At 38.0% G+C, this 21,461-nt stretch overlaps 1 protein-coding gene across 3 annotated transcripts; it reads left to right on the top strand.

Moving 5' to 3' along the window:
• Window positions 1-2,455: 2,455 nt before the first annotated feature.
• On the top strand, window positions 2,456-16,785 carry rnaset2l (ribonuclease T2, like). Of its 3 annotated transcripts, none has more exons than XM_041809489.1 (10): window positions 2,456-2,726; window positions 3,283-3,511; window positions 4,210-4,277; window positions 4,376-4,433; window positions 4,646-4,713; window positions 5,174-5,287; window positions 5,519-5,567; window positions 8,834-8,908; window positions 11,709-11,763; window positions 15,991-16,194. In XM_041809489.1, the coding sequence occupies exons 2-10, from the start codon at window positions 3,305-3,307 to the stop codon at window positions 16,050-16,052; spliced, it is 756 nt and encodes a 251-aa protein (XP_041665423.1). In that variant the 5' UTR covers window positions 2,456-2,726; window positions 3,283-3,304; the 3' UTR covers window positions 16,053-16,194. The 3 variants fall into 3 exon arrangements, with proteins under 3 accessions (XP_041665423.1, XP_041665416.1, XP_041665409.1); XM_041809482.1 differs by having other exon boundaries at window positions 11,703-11,763; XM_041809475.1 differs by lacking the exon at window positions 11,709-11,763 and having other exon boundaries at window positions 15,991-16,785.
• Window positions 16,786-21,461: the final 4,676 nt, after the last annotated feature.

Genomic DNA, 21,461 nt, shown 5'->3' with positions numbered 1-21,461 from the left:
ACTAATGATATTACAGTAATGGAAATGAAACTGTTTCCTGTCGAGAATTTTGACTGCCTTCTTGAAGAGAGATATGATGGGTTTTATTGTACTTGCTATTGTATGTGACCAGGTTGTATTGCAGTACTTTATATGAGAGAAAATCATTGCGTGCATATAAGCTTTAGTTGACTGTGCAGTGAGAAAAGGTCTTATATGATGAAAATTTGCCAGATTGAACTTTATGACATTTGAGATTTTCTTAACATGGTCTTTAAAAGTCAGATTTGAGTCAAAAATTACACCAAGGTATTTACATTTTTCCACCACATCAAGTCTCTCTCCATTAACTAGAACGTATGGTTGCCGGCCCCATACTGGCTGGCGGGAGAAGAACATGCACACAGTCTTTTTTGTGTTAAAGTGTAAACAGGAATTCTGGAGCCAATCAGACACTGGTATCATAGCTGCAGATAAAATGGCTGCAACTTCTTGCTTTGTTTTTGCATGCGCATATAATACAGTGTCATCAGCATATAATTGTACCTTTACATTTAAACAAACATTTGGCAGATCATTAACATAAAGACTGAATAAGATCGGCCCCAAGATGGAGCCTTGTGGAACTCCAGCTGAACAACTGAGGTATGATGAACTTGACTCTCCAATATGTACAGCTTGGTTTCTGTTTGATAAATATGACTTCGTCCAGTAGAGGGCAGTGTTTGAAAAGTTAAAATGAGACCGTTTTGTGAGCAACAAACCATGGTTAATGGTATCGAAAGCTCGTTTCAGGTCGAAGAAGACGGCCCCAACATAACTGCTCTTGTCCAGTAGACTTTTTATGTTTTCTAAAAAGTAACAGGAGGCAGTCTCAGTAGAGTGATGCTGGTGAAATCCAAACTGCATTGGGTGCAGAGGAGTCTGACTATTTAGATGTTCTATTAATTGCATTGACACCCATTTCTCTGCCACCTTCGAAACAATAGGCAAGATGCTGATTGGCCGATAGTTATCAGGTTTTGTTCTGTCACCAGCTTTAAAGACGGGTGACTTTGGCCGTTTTCCAGCCAATTGGTACAAAACACTCTTTAATAGAAAGATTTATCAAATGTGCAATTGGACTTGCCAGAGCCTCTATTAGATTTTAAGAGATTACAGTCTAAACCAAATAAGTCCTTGGCTTTGGAGTTTTTCATTGATGAGATAATCTTAAGGACATCAGGGATGGTTATGTCCCTTATGCTGAACACTGGTTTGTCAGCATCAGGGGGTTTAATGGGAGTGTCAGGACATTTAAAGTTCTTTGGTAATTCCTCAATTGAGTGTATGAAAAAATTATTAAAAGTACTCACAATGACATCCATATTATCACATAGCGCACCATTCACCTGGAGCTGTATGTCACTGGTTTTTGTATTCTTGTTTTGACCTAATAGTTTGTTAATGTTTCCCATACCAACTTTCCATTTCCGTTTGCCCCATCTATCATTTTAATAAAATCGGCGTTGGATTTATGAATCTGGTTGACCACTTTGTTCCTCAATGAGTTAAAGATATGACGGACACCAGTAAGCCCTGTTAAGGATTTTTTTTTTCTTTTTTGTTTTTTGAGCTCTATCTCTCTTTCATTAGTTTCCAGACATCATTGTTCAGCCATGGTAATTTATTTGTACAATTTTTGTAAAAAGGTCAAGAACTTCCTTAACCTTTGTTGTGAAAATATTGCTGCTGTCCTCAATTGCATTGTCAGTACACTGGACCAGTTAAATTGTTGCAGAGAATCTTTCAAGTTGTCCTGTGCACTTTTAGGTATTATGTTAACTTTGTTAACCCTAGAAGATCCATCAACATGTTTTCCATTGAGTTTTTTTTTTTTTTTTTTTTCCGGCTATTTGGTTCTCTTTTGTCTTTAGTTTGCTTTAGCTATTAGTTTGGTTGCATTTTGAATAACTCTATTCAGTTGTTTAGTCATTTGAATTATTTTTACTTTAACCAATTGGGTTTCATTTGTTTTAGGGTATTAATTCTGTTTTGTTCTTTTCCAGAGTTGGTGTAACCTAGTTGGGAGGCTAGGCACCCAGGGTGAGGGTCCTCCACCTCCTGCATGCGAGTGTAGAGCACTGGGTCACTAGTAGGCTACACCTTAGTTTGTTTGAGGATTGTTGTGGTGTTTGATGTGCTGCACAAAAGGGTGAGTAATAGGTAGCACCCCACACCTTCCTCAGTGTAGTCTACCTCTCAGTTAGACTCCACTTTTTGGTTGATTTATTTTCAGTTAGGGCAGCAGTTGTAGTTTTAATGCCTTTTAATGATCTATACTAGGCCTTTTTAAACTGTTCTTAAAATAAAGAATAACCTTAATCTTATATCACAACACCACTTTGCCACAAGTGCATGCAGAGTGATTTAATCCATGCCAAGAGAAGTAGATGAACCTTTCTAACCTAGAGACCATGAACTCTGATCAGAAACTCTGAAATTTGAAGCGCTGGTATTCTAAATACTGTTTATCCTTTAAAATGCATTGTTCCATAGAGGCTGAGCATGTTTAATTTATCTTTCACTGGTACTAATGTGAAGTTTCAGTTCCCTCAGCTCCACAACTGTCCGGTGTGTCTGAGGTGTTTACTTCCTTAAATCAGTTCTCAACATTAAAGCTGAAGTAGCACCTGAAATCTGAGTTAGACTTCTTGTTTTCTGAAGCTATGATGAAGTGAAGTTTAAACAGCAGCGGCAGCTCTCAGGTGAGTTTTTTTTAAACTTTTTATCACAGAACGCTGAAAAATGCTAAATAGTAATCTTTAAATGCTGTCAGGAATGAGAATATGTAGACAAGAGTCATTGAAATTTGGGAGTTTGAGTTTTTTTTCCTTATAAGAGGCTGTAAAACATAAGCACTTCTGCTGGCAGGAGACATAAATGTAGGTTCCTTCAAAGGCATTTACACGCTTTCAGGCTGATGTACATCTATGAGGGAAGAGTTTTGGAAGGAATGTAGGTTTAAGATTACAGGAGGTCTATCAGTAAAGTACTCCCATGTTGCTGATTTAATCAAGTGTCCTGGATCATAAATACAAGTCTGATGTTTAGGACCAAACAAACACCTTTAACACTGATTTCTGTGAGAAATTCCCATTTTTTTTCATGGATAGACCTCCAGCCATGGTAGACTTATTCATTTTAAGCTACAGCCTTTCTAAAACCCTGCCTTCATAGATAACTGCTCCTGTGAACAGGAGCGACCCAGGCAGCATCTATAAATCTGTATCTTAAGGTTTCATTGATCTTTGATTGCTGCAGTTGGATCATTTATTCAGAGGAGATGTGGTGCTCAGCGCTGCCCCTGCTGGTCAGTCTCAGTGCTGCAGTTCTATTCCTGCTGCACTTCCCTGACTACATCAACACACAGGAAGTAGGATGTGAGGACTACAAATATGGCCACCAAGGCCCAGAGGAACATGGCAAAAAGCCTTTCTGCTCCTGGAAGTGTCTCGTGTTCACTCTGCAGTGGCCCGCAGGATTCTGCCAGGTGAGCTTCCTCATCATGATAAACAATAACATCATAAATACTAGATTGTAAGACTGAATACTAAAGGAGGTTGAAAAATACAAATACAGGCCTAACATAACAGCTGATATAGGCCTATATTTACAGAAGATACAGGCCTATATTTACAGCTGATACAGGCCAATATTTACAGAAGATACATGCCTATATTTACAGCTGATACAGGCCAATATTTACAGAAGATACAGGCCTATATTTACAGCTGATACAGGCCTATATTTACAGCTGATACAGGCCTATATTTACAGCTGATACAGGCCTATATTTACAGAAGATACAGGCCTATATTTACAGCTGATATCAGCCTGTATTTACAGCTGATACAGGCCTATATTTACAGCTGATACAGGCCTATATTTACAGAAGATACAGGCCTATATTTACAGCTGATATAGGCCTAACCTTACAGCTGATTCTGGCCTATATTTACAGCTGATACAGGCCTAACATTACAGCTGATACAACCCTTCATTTACAGCTGAAATTTTGGTTTTAGATATAGGCAGAAAAGTTATATCTGCTGATACTGATATAATGCTAATGATATTGTGCATCCCTTCTCTTAGTATTTAAAATAAACATGTTTACAGCCTGGTTAAAAAAAACAAGATGGAGACAGAAACGAGACGATGACCTACTGTCTGTCTGTGTCTCTGCAGTCTTTGAACAACGAGACTCTCTGCATGATTCCTCCAAGCATCAACAACTGGACCATCCATGGACTGTGGTAAAAACAAAGACTGAATATCAGTCAGCCTCTTATATTAATCCTCCTCACTAATGTTTAATTCAGTGGCTGGTTTCATCGTCTGTTTGTACCTGCAGGCCTCTCCGTGCATGGAACTGCTGTAACTGCTGGCCCATGTTTCAGTCAGACGTCCAGGTGAGACCCACTCACCATCTGCTCACCTGGTTACCTCCAACATCCGAAAAAAACATGTTTTCATTGATACATTGAAATATAGTTAAAAATTAAATCAGAAAGACTTTCATGAAAATAAAGGTTTATAACATTCAGACATTTTTTATCAGATAGCTGTTTTTGTTTGTACTGTAAAGCTGCAAGCTGATTGGCTGATGTTTCCTTTCTTTCAGGAGCTGGAGGCGGAGCTTAATGAGTACTGGCCGTCTTTACTGAAAATAAAGTCGAGCTTCCACTTCTGGTAGGAAGAACTGTTGATGTGAAACACTCACAGGAAAACTCACTATATTTATGAATCATATTTAAGCTTTTTGGAAGACAAATGTCAATCCAAGTGACCTAAAGGTACAATATGTATATTTTTTTAACTGAATTGTTTTAATTGATTTAGTTACACAAACCACAATTCAGAAAAGTTGGGACATTTTTAAAAATGTACATAAAAACATAAATCAATTAAAAATCCTTTCCTACCTTCATTTTCAGTTGAATCCAACACTACGACACAAAATGCAATGTTTAAGTGATAAACTTTGTTTTCTTGGTAATGTATACTCCACTGATTTTGATGCTGGCACACGTTCCAAAAAAGTTAGTAGAGGAGGATGTTTCCCACTGTGCTCCATCACCTTTTCTTTCTTCACTCTGTAAGCGTCTGAGGACTGAAGAAGCACTGATCCTTGTTTCTGTGTCTCAAACAGGAAAAATGAGTGGGAGAAACACGGAGCGTGTGTGGCCTGTGTCGAAGGACTGAACTCTCCTCTGAGATATTTTCAGATCAGCCTCAAACTACGACAGCAGTTTGACATCCAGAAGTTAGTACACATGCACACATTCAGCAGTAAAATTGGAGACGTGTCTTGTAAATAAGATGCATTTTATTTTTTTCTCATGGTAATACAACTGTTTTTCAGAGTCATCTCTGACCTGTGTTGTCTGCACAAATGGGAACATTTTCTATGCTGTGAACTAGAGAATATCTAATAGATCATGCACTTTATACAGAGTCACGGTAAAGCCAAAGTAAAGTTTTATTTGTGTTGCAGGATCCTGGAGACAGCTGGAGTCACTCCGTCCTGTGAACAAGCCTACAAGGTAACTCATCAGTGCAGTTCCTGGAGTGTCCACTAGAGCAGTGGTTCTTTTTTTGCCCAAGGCACACCTAACATCCAGCCAAGTTTTCAAGGCACGCCATATTTATTTCCATGCAAAACAACCTATCTAACATGTGTTAAAAAATCATTTCGTAATTTTGACTTAATCTGTTCATTATTGTCTAATATCTAATATAAGCCAAATGACAAATGATTATCATGATATTGTCTACTGGCTGTGTTTTTTTTTTTTTTTTTGGTGGGTCTCAAGGAAACGATCCATTTCCCCTCGATTTCCCTCTGTCACAAAACTGTCAATCAAGCCCTTTGATGTGTGTGTCGTTGTAGCAATCCCCCACCCGCTGATTTAACAAACTGCAGAGACAGCGTTCCTTTTAAGGTGTTATAGGGATTTTTAAATTGGGCAAATAGAATTTGCAGCTGTACATGGAAATAAATGTTTATAAAATGCTGATTATGTAAATTAAAAAAAAAATCAATCATGTGCTGCTGAATAGTTGTAAATATGACTTATAGTAGCAAAAAATCTCACGGCACACCTAGACTTGCCTCAAGGCACACCAGTGTGCCGCGGCGGCACACCATTTGAGAACCACTGCACTAGAGGCTGTGCTTACAAACTCTGTAACTGCGGATGTTAACAAAGAAAATGATTGGTGCAGTTGCAGAGGAAGAGCCAGATGTGTTAAATATCTGGGTCTACACCCGTACAAAAGACAGTCTGGGGGAGGGCTCTTCCTTAGAAATCTTTTGCTTATCAGGAAATTCTGTGTGCCAATTTTATACTATATTAATACTAAAATTTCCATTTAAAATATTAACACATCTGTGCAACACATGGGCAAAAGTAATGCTGTTCACCCTAAAAAAGTACGTCATTGCCTTTATAATAATAATAATAATAATACATTTTATTTGAGAGCGCCTTTCCTAGCACTCAAGGACACTACAAGAATAAAAACACAATAAAATAACACAATAGTAAATAAAACCAACAAACAAAGGGGCACAAATTTAAAGTGAATCAGGGGAATTTACAGAGTATGCAATTTGAAAAAGATGAGTTTTGAGACGGGATTGAAAAAGGGGTAGAGAGCCCATGTTTCTGATGTCAGGTGGGAGTGAATTCCAGAGTTGGGGAGCAGAGCGACTGAAAGCTCTGCTCCCCATGGTGCTGAGACGGGCGGAGAGCACAGAGAGGTGGAGGGAGGAGGAAGACCTGAGGGAGCAAGAGGAGGTGGCAATGTGGAGGAGATCAGAAAGATCCGGGGGGGCAAGGTTGTGGATGGCTTTAAAAGTGTACAGTAGGATTTTGAATTGAATTCTGAATTTGACCGGGAGCCAGTGGAGCTGCTGGAGGACGGTGGTGATGTGGTGGAAGGAGGGGGTTCTAGTGATGATGTGGGCAGCAGTTTTTAATCACTTATTTCTACTATCACTCTAAAGCACAGGTGTCAAACTCAAGGCCCGGGGGCCGAATCCAGCCCGTAGAACAGTTTAATCCGGCCCACAAGATGATCTCATATTTTTGTTTTAACTGGCCCATCAGTCTGAGGTCTGCAGATTTCCTCAAGTATAAAAATGTGAACTTATCCTGATGATTTAAGATATCCTTGTTAAGTCATCAAATCTGATAAAGTAAGGAATAAAAATATTTAGATAAGAAGTCAGGAATGTGGGAAAAGAAATTTATACAGTATGTGTTTAAATTTCACATTTTCAATTTTGCATCTCACATTTGGCACTCAAACTTAGGATTTTGACTTTTTATTTTGTACTTTAAGCATTTCAACTCATAATTATGACTACTCATATAATATTTTGAGCTTTAAGATTCCTAATTCTACATTTTTATTCATATTTTGTCCTTTTTAGCCAGTTAATTTGTATTTTACCTCATGTTTTCAACTCCAAACTCTGACTTCATAATCCCATAGTTTGACCTTTTAGACTCACAATTAAAAATTTTAAATCAAATTTTGACTTTTAATTTCGTGATTACAAATTTTATTTCATATTTTGACTCTTTAAACTCATGATTTTCAGTTTCTTTCTAATATATTTGCCATTTAAAAACATAATTTTTCAATTTCATGTTTTGACCTTTTTGAACTAATAAATTTACTTTTCTCAGATTGTGAGCCTTTAAACCAATCTTTTGAACTTTTTAAATGTCAAAAATTTTATCAGTGCTAAGTTTTTATTTCATATTTATTTATTGGTGAAACGATGTTGACAGTTTATGGTTAAAAAGGGGACCCTGTTAGGCCCTCAGGTTAGACCTGAACCCAGAATCCGGCCCCTGCTGTGATTGAGTTTGACACCCCTGCTCTTAAAGCATGATACACCAAGTTGAGTTTAATAATTTTCACTTCTGCAAGCAAAGCAATAGCTGGGATTACACATGTTGATTAATTCACGAAATGCTGAAAATCATATTCTTAGACCAATCATAAAAGTGCTTTTTGTTCTGCAGTGAGTGCAGAAGTTTTAAAGGTTAAAAAATATCAGATATTTTATTAAGTTTGGCTTTAAGAATTAAAATTTCATGTTGTGATCAGCAAAGCCCAGTTGTTTATTGCTTATTTCTATTTTCATTTACCATCATAACACTCATAAGAAACATGCTTTAAACAGCCTGAAAGACTGGGCTTTTAGGAAAACATGTGGGGCTAAAGCCCCCTGAATCACCCCCATGCTCCGCCTATGCTTGGATGTATATTTTGATGTACATGATGAATGTATATTTTATTCAATAAGATGGGAAGCAGCTGACTGTGTTTTAGATCTGTGATATGCTGTTGTCAGCTGTGAGGCCTTCTACAGAGAGGTGTGTGCCTTTCCAAATCATGCCCAATTGGTTTATGTTACCACAGGTGGACTCCAATGAAGGTGTAGAAACATCTCAGCAAAGCTCAGGAGAAATGGGAGGAAGCTGAGCTAAAAAAAAAAAAAAAAAAAAAAATCTAAAATACTGTTTTCAATTTTTCATGCTGGTGAGTGTAGATTATGAGATAAAAATGATTCTTTTCATTGTTGCAACACAGGAAATGCAGGAAGTGTGATTTATTCTGTTGTGGGGATAGCCTAATTTAAGTGTCTTTTGATGCCTCTTCTCCAACAGGCTCTCTGGGTGGATGTTTGCAGATGTCGCTGCAGATAAAACCAGACATCTGTTTAAAACCCATGTATTCAGTCGTTACCCATCAGCCCTCCTTCATAAGGTTGTTCTTCCTGTTTGTGCAGGTTTCTGAGGTGCATCAAATCCTGGCTCCACACCTGGGGGACAAACATGAGATCCAGTGTGTCACAGACCACAAGGTCAGATATCTCCGTAGTACGGTGGCCGTGAGAGCTCCCAGCACTGCAACTTAAGAAAACACATGCAAAAAGACAAAACACAAGCAAATTAAGAAAACATCTTCATCAATTTGACAACACATGCACAGCATTTAGAAAACGCGCTGCAAAGACCACAACACATTAGAAAAATGCGCTGCAAATACACCACACCACAGCACAACACATTAGAAAAACGCACAGCAAATGGACCGCAACACAACACATTAGAAAAACGTGCTGCAAATAGACCACAACACAATGGAAGTGTTTCCAGAGGACACTTAAAAGTGATGCACACAAACATCTTCATCAATTTGACAACACACGCGCAGCATTTAGAAAACGCGCTGCAAAGACCAACACAACACATTAGAAAAACGTGCTGCAAATAGACCACAGCACAACACATTAGAAAAACGCGCTGCAAATAGACCGCAACACAACGGAAGTGTTTCCAGAGGACACTTAAAAGCGATGCACACGTTTGGACACACTTGTTGATGTTGTTGACGCAGATTTTGAGTCACAGTGGTGTTGGAAAATGAAATAAAAAGTAAGTGTTTTTGATTAATTTTAACATTGTGATCGTATGATTCAGATATTAGCCTATTGCAGTGATCTGCTGTTAAACTGTCGTTAGCCTTTTGCTTGTAATTAGCCTGCCAATTCTCATAACCTGATGAAGTAATACACACGGTTAATTCGCTGTGAAACCATAGACTGTATATAGTGTGAAACACGCTGTTAGCTGGCTATAGTTACTATCAGAACCCTTAATAGGGGACAAATAAGTTAAACTACCGGTGGGTTTTGCTGACATGGTTTGCTGACAATAGTTTAACAGCAGATCACTGCAATAGGCTAATATCTGAATCATGCGATCACAATGTTAAAATTAATCAAAAACACTTACTTTTTATCTAATTTTCCAACACCGCTGTAACTCAAAATCCACGTCAACAACATAGATGTCAAGACGTAAATGACACGTTCGCTATTTGACGGTACGTCTGTGGGGCCGCCATCTTGGCACGGGCAAATGAGTTAGAGTGCAACAGAGTTATAAGGGCAGACAGCATTGAAAAAGCCAACTTCCTTTGCTGACGCCCACAGATACGATGGGTTTCTCCCTCTGATGGTAGTGGTCTGGCTTTAAATATGTACAGGACTTCCGACCAGGTTGTTTATTAAAAGTTGTTACCTTATTTAAAATACAATGCACCCGCTGTTTTGGAAGGAAATGTGGAATCTTTCACTAGGTGTAGTACTGACCGTCATCTGAATGTTAAAAGCCAGACTGGTCATTTTAATGTTGCTGGCAGAAAGCACCTCCTGGCTTTAAGTATTTATTTTTTTACTCAGTGTTATTTTAATGTCATTAAATACAATACTTAAAATATACAACTAGGTGATATAAAATTTTTTGGCATTAGTAAAGCACGCAGTTCTTATCGCCCACTCCAAAAATATATTTGCCTTAATTTTCTGCTGTCCCACAAACCAATAAATCAGTCATCAGAAGACTGGTATTTGACTTAAATGCAGGAAAATTCTCTCGTTTAACGATAAGCATTATTATATGCACCGCAGAGAGAGTCAGTGTGCACCGCGCTGTACAGACAGTGTGAGTATCAGTTTGATTTAGGCTTTTTAGACAACATAAAGATGATCAAAGAAGCCAGGAACATTCAGCTTAAACTTTGCTCTTTCCTTCTTTGTTTTGCCACTTTTTGTTGTACCGTAAAGAAGAAAATCATGAGAAATTAGAAATCATGTGACTCGTCGGGACTTTTACCTGTTGAGACTTTAGTTTTCCTCATGTAGCTCTCTCTCTCTCTGCCTCCCATATGATGATCCGCTCAGAAAATTTTACTGGAATCTGCTAGCTCTGCGGGTGTTTAAGTCAGAAATCCATCCCCTGCATGAGTAATTAAGCCGAGATCGGCCGTTGTGTCCTCACATGGCTAATATGCACTGCAAACTCAAAAATCATCAGGTGAGAAAGGGCGTGACGACTCCCAGTGTATGCCTGCATGCAGCCTAGATTAAAGACCAGTTGCAAGATGAGAGGGAGAGAAATTATCTATATAAATCTATTTGGAGAAACAAAAACTATCTAATTATAGATTCTAAATATTCAATTACACGATGTTCCCTGTACACATCATAGACATAATAGGATTTTTAATTTAAAGTTGATCAGACCCACAATAAGTACCTCGATTTAACTCCAGTAAGTAATCAGTATGATGTTCAAGCTTTCAGCTTTATAACAAAACAAATTTCATGTAGATTGGTTCAGGATTAAGCAAGGTAGGGCGGATTTTACAGGCGAAGTGGGCTTGTTTATATTGAGCGTTCACTAATCCCGCCAGTTCCAAGATGGCGGACCGGCAGATGCAGAGCGGCTACGTTAAATAGCTGTGGACGCGTCATCTACGTATCCATATCTATGGTCAACAACATCAATAAGCGTGTCCGAACATGTGGATCAGTTTTAAGTGTCCTCTGGAAACACTTCCGTTGTGTTGCGGTCTATTTGCAGCATGTTTTTCTAATCTGTTGTGGTCTATTTGCAGCGGGTTTTTCTAATGTGTTGTGGTCTATTTGCAGCGGGTTTTTCTAATGTGTTGTGGTCTATTTGCAGCGGGTTTTTCTAATGTGTTGTGGTCTTTGCAGCACGTTTTCTAAATGCTGCGCATGTGTTGTCAAATTGATGAAGATGTTTTCTTAATTTGCTTGTGTTTTGTCTTTTTGCATGTGTTTTCTTAAGTTGCAGTGCTGTGAGCTCTCCGGGCCACCGTACTGCCGTCTGTCGAACTCAAAGTTTCAAGGTGAATTACTTTGTTAATTCAAATGTCAATCATATAAATATTTCAAAATGCAGTGTACCAAATTATTAATAGTCAATAGTTTCTAAAAGATTAAAAACAGATCTGTTGTTTTTTTCAGTTAGAAGATAATTTTGATTAAATCACAGCTATTTCAATCAAGACCATCTTCACAGATCCAGTTCCATATTAACACAGGAGCCCTTCTTTGATATCACCTTAAGGACCTTTTAAGGATGCTCCATGGGTTCTCAGTAGGGTTAAAGGTCAGGGGATGGTTGTGGCAACACCAGGATTTTATCTCCCTTTATTCCCAAAGCAGCCTAGGCCTCAGTGGGATTTTCTGCAGCATGGGATGGTGTGTTATCTTGCATGAGGTTGATTTTACTCTGGAACGCACGGTTCTTCTTTTTGTACCATGGCAGGAAACGGGCAGTTAGGAACTCCACATATTTAACTGAGGTCATTCTGACATCACAAAACATCACTCCCACCAACTCCTTGCTGACAGTGCAGCCTTGTTGGGACATGGTGGCCATCCACCAACCATCCAGAACACGATCCTGCATTTTGGTACTCCTCCCAAGGTTATAATAGTTTTGCACTTTCATTAGTTTTTATTTTTATTTTGTTTTCAATTTCTGTATTCAATTTCAGTTTAGTTTTGTTTAGTTTTGACTGCTGGTTTGTTAGTTTAGTTTAATTTTGCTAAAATGCTTTGTTTTTATTAGTTCTAGTGTTAGTTTTAGTTTTTTTACAATAGATATCAGGGTTGTGTGAACATTGTACACTTTTCAAAACGCATTCAGGCTACTCTTCACTTATCATTTTATTTATTTAAAGATGATGCTTGAATAAACTTCCAGACATAATCTTAAATATCATTCCCCTAGAAAACCTTAAAAAGGGGAACTTTTTTGCCCCTTTTACCATTTTTTGCAACTTTTCATCCATTTTAGCTACCTTTTGTCATTAAGTACCACTTTTTTCCTACTTTTTGCCCATTTGCCACTTTTTCCCATTTTTGCCCTTTTCACCCATTTAAGCTGACTTTTCAATTGCCCCTTTTTTTTTAACCATTTTTGTCCATTTCTGAAACTTCTTTCAGCCATTTTTGCTACTTTTATCCAATTTTTGCTCTTTTCATAATTTTTTGCCCATTTAAAAATCTTTATGCTATTACATACCACTTGGTTCCTATTTTTTGCCCATTTTTGGCACTCTTGACTGCTTTTTGCCCATTTTAGTCACTTTTCAACTTTGTTTTTACCACTTTTTGACCATTTTTCTACCACTTTTCACCCATTTAAACTACCTGTTGTCATTAAATACCACTTTTTTTCCTATGTTTTGCCCATTTTTGCCACCTCTTTTTGCTACTTTTATCTCATTTTTGCTCTTTTCATCTTTTTTTCCCATTTAAACATCCTTATGCAATTATATACCACTTGTTTCCTATTTTTTGCCCATTTTTTGCCACTCTTGACTGCTTTTTGCCCATTTTGGTCACTTTTCACCTTTGTTTTTGCTGTTTTTTTTTTTTTTTTTTTACCTTTTTTCTGCCACTTTTCACCCATTTAAGCTCCTTTTTGTCATTAAATACCACTTGTTTCCTATTTTTTGCCCATTTTTGCCACTTTGTTTTGCCACTTTTCCCCCCATTTTTTTGCCTCTTCTTTCCAACTTTTGCCCCTTTCACCCATTTAAGCTGCCTTTTGCTATCAAGTACCCCCCTTTTTTACCAATTTTTTTGCCACCTATAACTCATTTTTTTTTTTGTCACTGCTCACCCATTTTCCAGTCAGTATGGTTGTCAAAGACTATAACTAAGGATATTTTGTCTCTATTCTTATTTCATTTTATTTAGTTTTGTAAGCACACTGTACAGTTTTAGTTAGTTTTTTTGTTAAAGCTTAGTTTTTAATTTAGTTTTAGTTAACTGTAACAACCTTGACTCCTCCATTCCAACACCCACCCCAAACCCCCTTAAGACATTCTGGGAGGGGTCCAGGCCCTGATTGGTGCAGCGAGAAAAGGACGTTTGTGTGCACACAGATCATTATGTATCATTATATTTAACTTGATGCTTTAAATTGAATTAAAATGAAATTAATCATATAAATTTATTCATGTTACCTGTTGCTCCAGTACCAACAGCCTAAACAGTCAGGTTTTTCACCTAAAGAGGTCTACAGTAGACCACATCCTGGCGCTGCAGGTCCTCACTGGGCAGGAATTTAGTTCAGTAGAGGGTTGTTTACAGCCTTTGTTGAGTTCTGTAAGACAGTCCACTCTGAGACTTGAGATGACCATATATCAGACTAGACGAAGATGGGCTAAAAATAGATCTTTATTGATAAAGATTGTGTCAAAAACTTTGACAACAAATGTAATGATCATGTGTACCAAAAATCATCATCCTTTGTTTATTTTAACTTTATTTACCTTGACTTTGGGAGCTTTGAGGCAGTCATCCTTCTCTCCAGGTCCACCCAGGACGTAAAAATCTCTGGTCATGTGACATTCAATCCCTGTCCACTGGAGTTTTTCCTCCAATAATTGTGCGATTGTCATATTTCAAGCTTCCAAATCACTAAGGACCCTGTCTTTCTCCTTTGCCATCATTCATTTTGATGGTATGCTTTCACACAAGAATGTACGGGATGGGTCGCACTTATGATGGAGGGTTGGATGATCTGTTCCTTTAGAATATCGACCTGAGGATGGCGTTAGATCCAAAGCTAAAGCACCAATTGATTTATTGGAGCCCATCCTGATGATTGAGACGTCTCAGTTTAAGAGTGAAATGATCCACACCCTCTGGAGCTGCTCAGTGACGGTCTGATAAGAGGCCCTAATCCTCAGAGCAGCCATGAAAACAGACCATAGGTGAACCAACTGGGTCAGTTTAGCCACAAAACATGGAGCTGGTTTCACTCTGGTCTCCTGCTCATAAAACAGGAAGTGAATGTGTGCATATGGAGTGAATCTGAGCATGAGAACGAGAAGAGATCTACATCTTATGAACACTCCTCCAATACACTTAAATCTCAGAGCTCTGTTACAGGGTCAGACTTTACCAAAGTATTCAGACAGCAGGCATGAACAGTCATTCTGTTTGTGATAACTCATCTGGAGGCTGAAAGCTGCTTGGAATCTGTCTGACTCATTAAAATACAACAACCTCATTTTCCAGTGAAAACGCTGTTTATGCTGAAATAACCAGTTCCTGTAATCAAATATCCCTTAGATTCTGCCATGCCTGCACCAGTCCTACAGAGAACACATGATTTTATTCGCCATAACCAACAGGCTCAAATCACGACTTTTATTCAGCCGTTTTCAACTGTTTGAAATCAAATTTAATGTATTTCTTTCACTTTCCAGGATTAGCTTTTGTAGATTTTGGTTTAGTATTAAAGCCTAAAGTTGGTTCAAAAGGTCATGAAAGGACAGGAGAAAATACAGGGAGCAATGTTAATTTTGGCAGATATTTTTAATTTTAGTTTTAGTCACATTTTAGTCATTTCAATCCTTTTTAGTTTTAGTCTAGTTTTAGTCCATAAAAAGTCCTCACATTTTAGTCTTTACTTTTAGTCCAAGCATTTATTTTCTTGCCTAAATCTGGTACCAAATCATGGTAGTGAGTTCTCTGCACTCTGCCAAACCTGGGGTCCCTGCTTTCTACAGCTGAGAGGCAGAATAGACACAGATACATTGTTTTTTGACAGATTTACCCACAGTGGAGAAATATCACAGATTTGGAATGTCTGACGAAAACTAAATTACATTTTAGTCTAGTTTTAGTCATCTTGACGAAAACTAAACTTAGTTTTTGTCAGTTTTGGTCATCACAGATCTGTTTTTGTTAGTCTTAGTCTAGTTTTTGTCATGGAAAAAAAGGCTGTCGACGAACAGTTTTAGTCATAGTTTTAGTCGACGATATTAACACTGACTGCAGCACTGGAAGCATTGAGCTTTCAAGTTTGTTGTGTTTTTACTTTAAATGAACCAAGTCTTCAGGGTGCGTTCACATCAAACCTCTTTGGTTCTGTTCAAAAGGAAAAAGGCTGACATAAATAAGAAAAGTCAGAAAGCATGTAAAAAGTCCTGGCAGAGCTATTAGCAGTACTCTCAGTCGTTCTTATACAAGCAGTGAAATATAAAAAGTCATTCAAGTGTTTCAGCAGGATCCACTGCTCCCTCATCCGGCTGTCTTCTCTCCCTCAGGACAGACAGGTGTGGTTCCAGGTGAAGATCCCCCTGTCCCACAACCTCACCATTGGATGTGATCACCCAGGAGAAACCAACAGAGAGCCAGCATCCAAGTCTGAGCCCAGAAAGACCCCCTTTCCTGGACACCCGTGCTCTCCAGATGATCCTTTTTATTACCTACCGATAGACCATGAGCGGCCTCAGAGACCCTGTGACTGACAGGACCATGGCGAGAAATCCTGCAGATGCTTTATGACCAGAAGTTGTGATCTCTGTCCTTTTATGTCTCTTAATTTCCAATCCCTGTGTTTTCATAGCTTTTATTACTATTTTTGTTTTTTATTAACGTTTTGTTTCGTTTTTATAGTTTTTTTGTGTTCTTATCAGCTTTTATTTCTTTCCTCCTAATATTTTTATTTTGTCCAATGCTGATCAAGTGGAAAGTGGACTGGTTCCAAGTTCTTGAAGACGTTTCGCCTCTTCTCCAAAAGGCTTCTTCAGTTCTGAGGGTGGCTGGGGAAGAGTATAAAGCCTAGGCCAGGGGTGTCAAACTCAATCACTGAAGGGGCTGGATTCTGAATTAAGGTCCAACCTGAGAGCCTAACGGGGTCCACATTTAACCAAACTGTCAACCTCATTTTCACCAGTGATAAATTATGGGGGGGAAAAGTAGCACTGATGATAAATGATTTTTAGATTTAAAAATCAAAATGATTAGTTAAAAGGCTCATAATCTGAGATAGAAAGTCAAATTTATTAGTTCCAAAGGTCCAAACACAAAATTATATGTTAAAATAATGCTTTTAAAAGGCAAATATATAAAAAAGAAAGCCACAATCATGCTTTTAAGGCAAAAATATGGCTTCAAATTTAAAATGGTGCACCTAAAAGGTCAAAATATAAGATAAAAGTTGAAATAATAAGTTGAAAAGGTCAAATGACTAGATAAAAAGTCAAAATTATAAATTGAAAAGGTCAAACAACTAGATAAAAAGTCAAAATTATAAATTGAAAGGTCAAAATATGAGTTTAAAAGCGAATATAATAAACTGACAAAGTCAAAATATGAGTTATAGTCTAAGTTTTTGATTGAAAAAGCTGAAATTATTAGATAAATGAAAATTATAGATTGAAAAGCTCAAAATACGAGATAAAAGTGAAAATAATAAATTGACAAAGTCAAAATATGAAACAAAAACTCAAAATAATAAATGTAAAAGGTTAAATTATGAAATAAAAGTCTAAATAATAGACTGAAGTCATAATTGAGCAATGCAAAATTGAAAATATGAAATTGAAATATCAAATTAATTTCTTTTCCCATGTTTCTTTTTTTAATTATTTTTATTCTTTATTTTTTCACATTTTTATGACTTAAGTATATTTTATATCATCATGGCTAAGTTTACATTTTTATACTGGATGAAATCTGCAGACCTCATATTTTAGGGCCAGTTATAATAAGAATACGATATTATATTGCGGGATGGGTGTAACTGTACCATTGGCTGGATTTGGCCCCCAGGCCTTGAGTTTGACACCAGTGACCTAGGCTGATCATTGCTATGCAGATGAGCTGTGTGGTCACCTGACAGCTGTTAGCAGAGTCGTTTCCTCTGGACAGGACTCGGCTGTTCACCTCCATCTTAAGGACTCAGGACATTCCAAGACACTTCCTATCACCTACATTTGTTTTCATTTTTGCTGTTTGTGCTCTGTTTCTGTTTTTACTGTGCAGCGTTTAATGTTTCTTAATGTGCTATATAAATAAATTGGCTAGGACTGGACCCATGGACTGCAGTTTCAGTGCTCATTATGGAGCAGAGAGAAGAGAGACTAGTGAAGAATCGTAAACACATAAACACACGTGAAGCTATCATTTCAAACTGCAGGTGCTGGAGGAGGGTGGACTCACTGGGTTTTGTCTTTTTTTGCCTTTCGTTGGATTTTTGTGCTTCTGTCATCAGTAATCTGTGTATCATTCGTTCAGTTGATATTTAGGTCATTTTCACACTCTGATAGTCCGGGGGACTCGGTCTGCTTTGGAAGGGAAATTGCAACATTGTTGCACTTTCCTTTGATTTGGTTTGCACTCACACTGCTCTTGGTCAAATGGACCAAACCGTCTGAACACCTACAACCTCTGCCCGTTAGGGGTGCTGTCGTCATAAACAAAAGGCGACCAAGAAGAAAAGAAGGTGCAGATGAAGACAAAACAGGAAATTCATCTCCTTTCACGGTTCTTTTCTTCCACATAAACAATGAAAAAACACCAAATTTACGCTGTCTTGGAGTTTCTGCTCTTGCATTGGGGCTTTACAATCAGCCAGCGAAGCGGTGAGCTGTCCAGCACGTTGCTCTTTACGTGAGACTAATAAATCAGAACCGAATACTATGTGTTGCTATGATTACACAGACACCAAGCGCGGTACTGACATGTATATGGGTGTATTACATCACATATAAATCCATATATCGTTACGCTTTATGCCACTTCCTGCCTTTGGGTCACAACTTGGTCTGCTTTGCTTTCACTCTAAATGAACTGCACCGGGGTTCGTTTGGAAGCGGACCGAGCCCACTGTTTTTAAGCGGATCAGAGTCTGTTTGTTTGGTCCGCACCAGAGTTGGTGTGAGCTTTCACACCACCCCAAACAAACCACACTATCCAGGAAAATGGACCAGAGTTCGTTTAAAGCAGACCAAACAGCTCTGGTGTGAATGCACCCTTACTTGACAAATGAAAAACAGTCTGTTTTATATTTATTTGTTTCTAAGTCAAATTAGATAAGGAAATATGATATACGATTCATTTTTTTTAAACCTTGATATTGATGTTTGGATCAGAGAATGAAATATGAAAAAAACATTCATGAGCAGTCAATTTGTATAACTCAGTGGAGGTGTTGTGTTTAGAAAAGCATCCAGAGTAATAACATTCCCAGCATGTTGTTGTAATTATTATATCAGTTATTTGGTGAAGTTAGAGGCCAGCTCAGACCACACAAATTCAGCCAGATTTGAACCCAACTGCAACGTCACAGCTCACCGTCAAAACTTGGCCTGATTTAGAGCGTCAGAAACGACAAACAGATGACATGTCTAAGACGCGCCAAGGAATCGACTTTACAAGCCTAGCATGTCAGAATTTTTCTTACATCGTCGCCTAGTTTGACACCCTGACCTGATGTCAAAGACCTGAATCCTGACGTCCACCAACAGGAGAACATTACTCCTTATCTTTGCATCATCATTTACAAGAATCCCCTTTTTCCCTCTTCAGCGTTCTCCAAAAGGAGAAAAAGGGATTCTTGTAGATGATGATGCAAAGATAAGGAGCAAATCAAGGTGATAATAGTTTGGGGTTTTTAATTGTTTTTTATTTTTATTTCATTTTGAACTTTTGTTTTACATTTCAGTTTTAGTTTTAATCAGTTCTTCTCACTGAGTTGCTAGTTTAGTTTTTATTTAGCAAAAATCCTTCATTTTAGTTTAGTTTTTTTAGTATTTATGTTACTTTCAGTTTTTCCGGCAATATCAGATACCTGTCAGGAGTGAGACCCTCTTCACTTTTCTTTCATTTATTCAATTTTGATGTTTGTTTTATAACTTAAGACCAAAAACTACCTCTGTGTGACAGTGTTAATATCGTCAACTCAAACTATGACTAAAACTATTTGTCGACAGCCTTTTCTTTCCACGACAAAAACTAGACTAAGACTAACAAAAATAGATCTGTGATGAATAAAACTGACAAAAACTAAAGTTAGTTTTCCTCAAGATGACTAAAACTAGACTAAAATGTAATGTAGTTTTTGTCTGATATTCAAAATCTGTGATATTTCTTCACTGTGGGTAAATCTGTCAAAGTGCAGCTATATCTATTCTGCCTCTCAGCAAGAGAGAGTAAGAGAATAAATGCTTGGACTAAAAGTAAAGACTAAAATGTGAGGATTTTTTATCAACTAAAACTAGACTAAAAATGAAAAGGATAGAAATGAGTAAAATGGGACTAAAACTAGAAGGCATTTCATTTAAAGACTAAAACTAAAATTAAAAATATCTGCCAAAATTAACACCTCTGTGTGATGTCTTCTCCAATCAAATCAGGGGACGTTACTTTCTCCAGGCTTGGGCACACGTCTGTCAGTAAACTACCATCAAAGACTAAAATTAAGGAGATTTTGTTTTTAATTTGATTTTAGTTAGTTTTGTGAGCATAGAATTTCGTTTTACTTTTTGTATTTATTTAAAAGCATAGTTTATATTTAGTTTAACTAAAGCCTGGTGTTCACGGTGCGATTTTCCTGCGATTAAGCCACGAATTTGGAGTCGCACGACTCTCAGTTGGATCATGTGTCGTTTCTCGTGCTGTGTACGGGGGCATACGACGGCTGACCACAGCCCGTCGTACGACCAGCTCTTGTGTGGTCAGGAGGATTTCTGGCGTGTTTGATATTTTGGTCATACGACTCCTGACACTTCACAGTCAGAACAGAAAAGCGAACAAAATAAACAACTTTGGGGGATTGTTTTCCTTTGTAAACGGTCATACGATGTCCTAAATTACCCTGACAATGGCTGGAATGACTTTCTGATGCACCCCGCCATGATAAAGTAAATAAACAAGCAGGAAATATTCCTCTCCTCAGACCTGCAGCTCACAGACAGACACAGAAGGTGATGATGTTTGTGTGTGTGGGATAGAGAGAGAAAATGAATGGAGACACTTCACCCAGAGTGTGTGAGACTTTTTGGAAAGGAAACTCCGTGGGTTTCTGTCACAGTCCGTCCCGATTTTAGTTGCACAGTGTGAGCACACAACTCATGCACGATGGTCGTGAGTCGTAAACGATTCAGTTGTACAGTGTGAGATGACATTCTGCCACGTCCGTCCTATGGTCGACTTGAGATCGCACAGTGTACACCCGGCTTAAAATGATTTTCACATTTTAGTTTTAGTTATTTAGTTTTACTATAATAACCTTGGAGTAAATGTTCTCCTGTTGGTAGACGTCAGGATTCACGGTCAGGGTGTCAAACTAGACGACAATGTAAGAAAAATTCTGACATGCTAGTCTTGTAGTTGTAGTCATGTGGCGTCCTGGACACGTCACACTACACATCTGTTTGTTGTTCCTGACGCTCTAAATTGGGCCAGTTTTGACGGTGAGCTGCGACGTTGCAGGTGGGCTTAATCTGGCTGAATTTGTGTGGTCTGAGCCAGCCTTTAGAAGCCATGGGGTCAGAGGTTTATTTCAGTTATTCTCACTGGTTCTAATGTTAGCTGCAGAGCTTACACACAGTCAGATGTAGGGAAAAGTTTTAATGTAGCTATAAATGTTCATTAAAAACAAGAGTATGAAAATGTTCCAGTTATAAACACATTCTTCCATCAACATGACAGAAGCAGCAGTCATCAGATCAGGATGATGCTGTTTGTCCTCATAAAAAAGTGTCTGTTTGTGCTCCGTTTATCATCAAAG

This window comes from Cheilinus undulatus, linkage group 2 (genome assembly GCF_018320785.1).
Source record: "Cheilinus undulatus linkage group 2, ASM1832078v1, whole genome shotgun sequence".
NCBI lineage: Eukaryota > Metazoa > Chordata > Actinopteri > Labriformes > Labridae > Cheilinus > Cheilinus undulatus.
This window is presented reverse-complemented; position numbering and strand designations above follow the sequence as displayed.

Bases quoted from the DNA above. Each gene is read 5' to 3' on its own strand.
- rnaset2l (XM_041809475.1), top strand. From the start codon at position 3,305: ATGTGGTGCTCAGCGCTGCCCCTGCTGGTCAGTCTCAGTGCTGCAGTT. The intron at 3,512-4,209 runs GTGAGCTTCCTC...GTGTCTCTGCAG, and splicing joins GGCCCGCAGGATTCTGCCAG to TCTTTGAACAACGAGACTCT. The intron at 8,909-15,990 runs GTCAGATATCTC...TCTCTCCCTCAG, and splicing joins AGTGTGTCACAGACCACAAG to GACAGACAGGTGTGGTTCCA.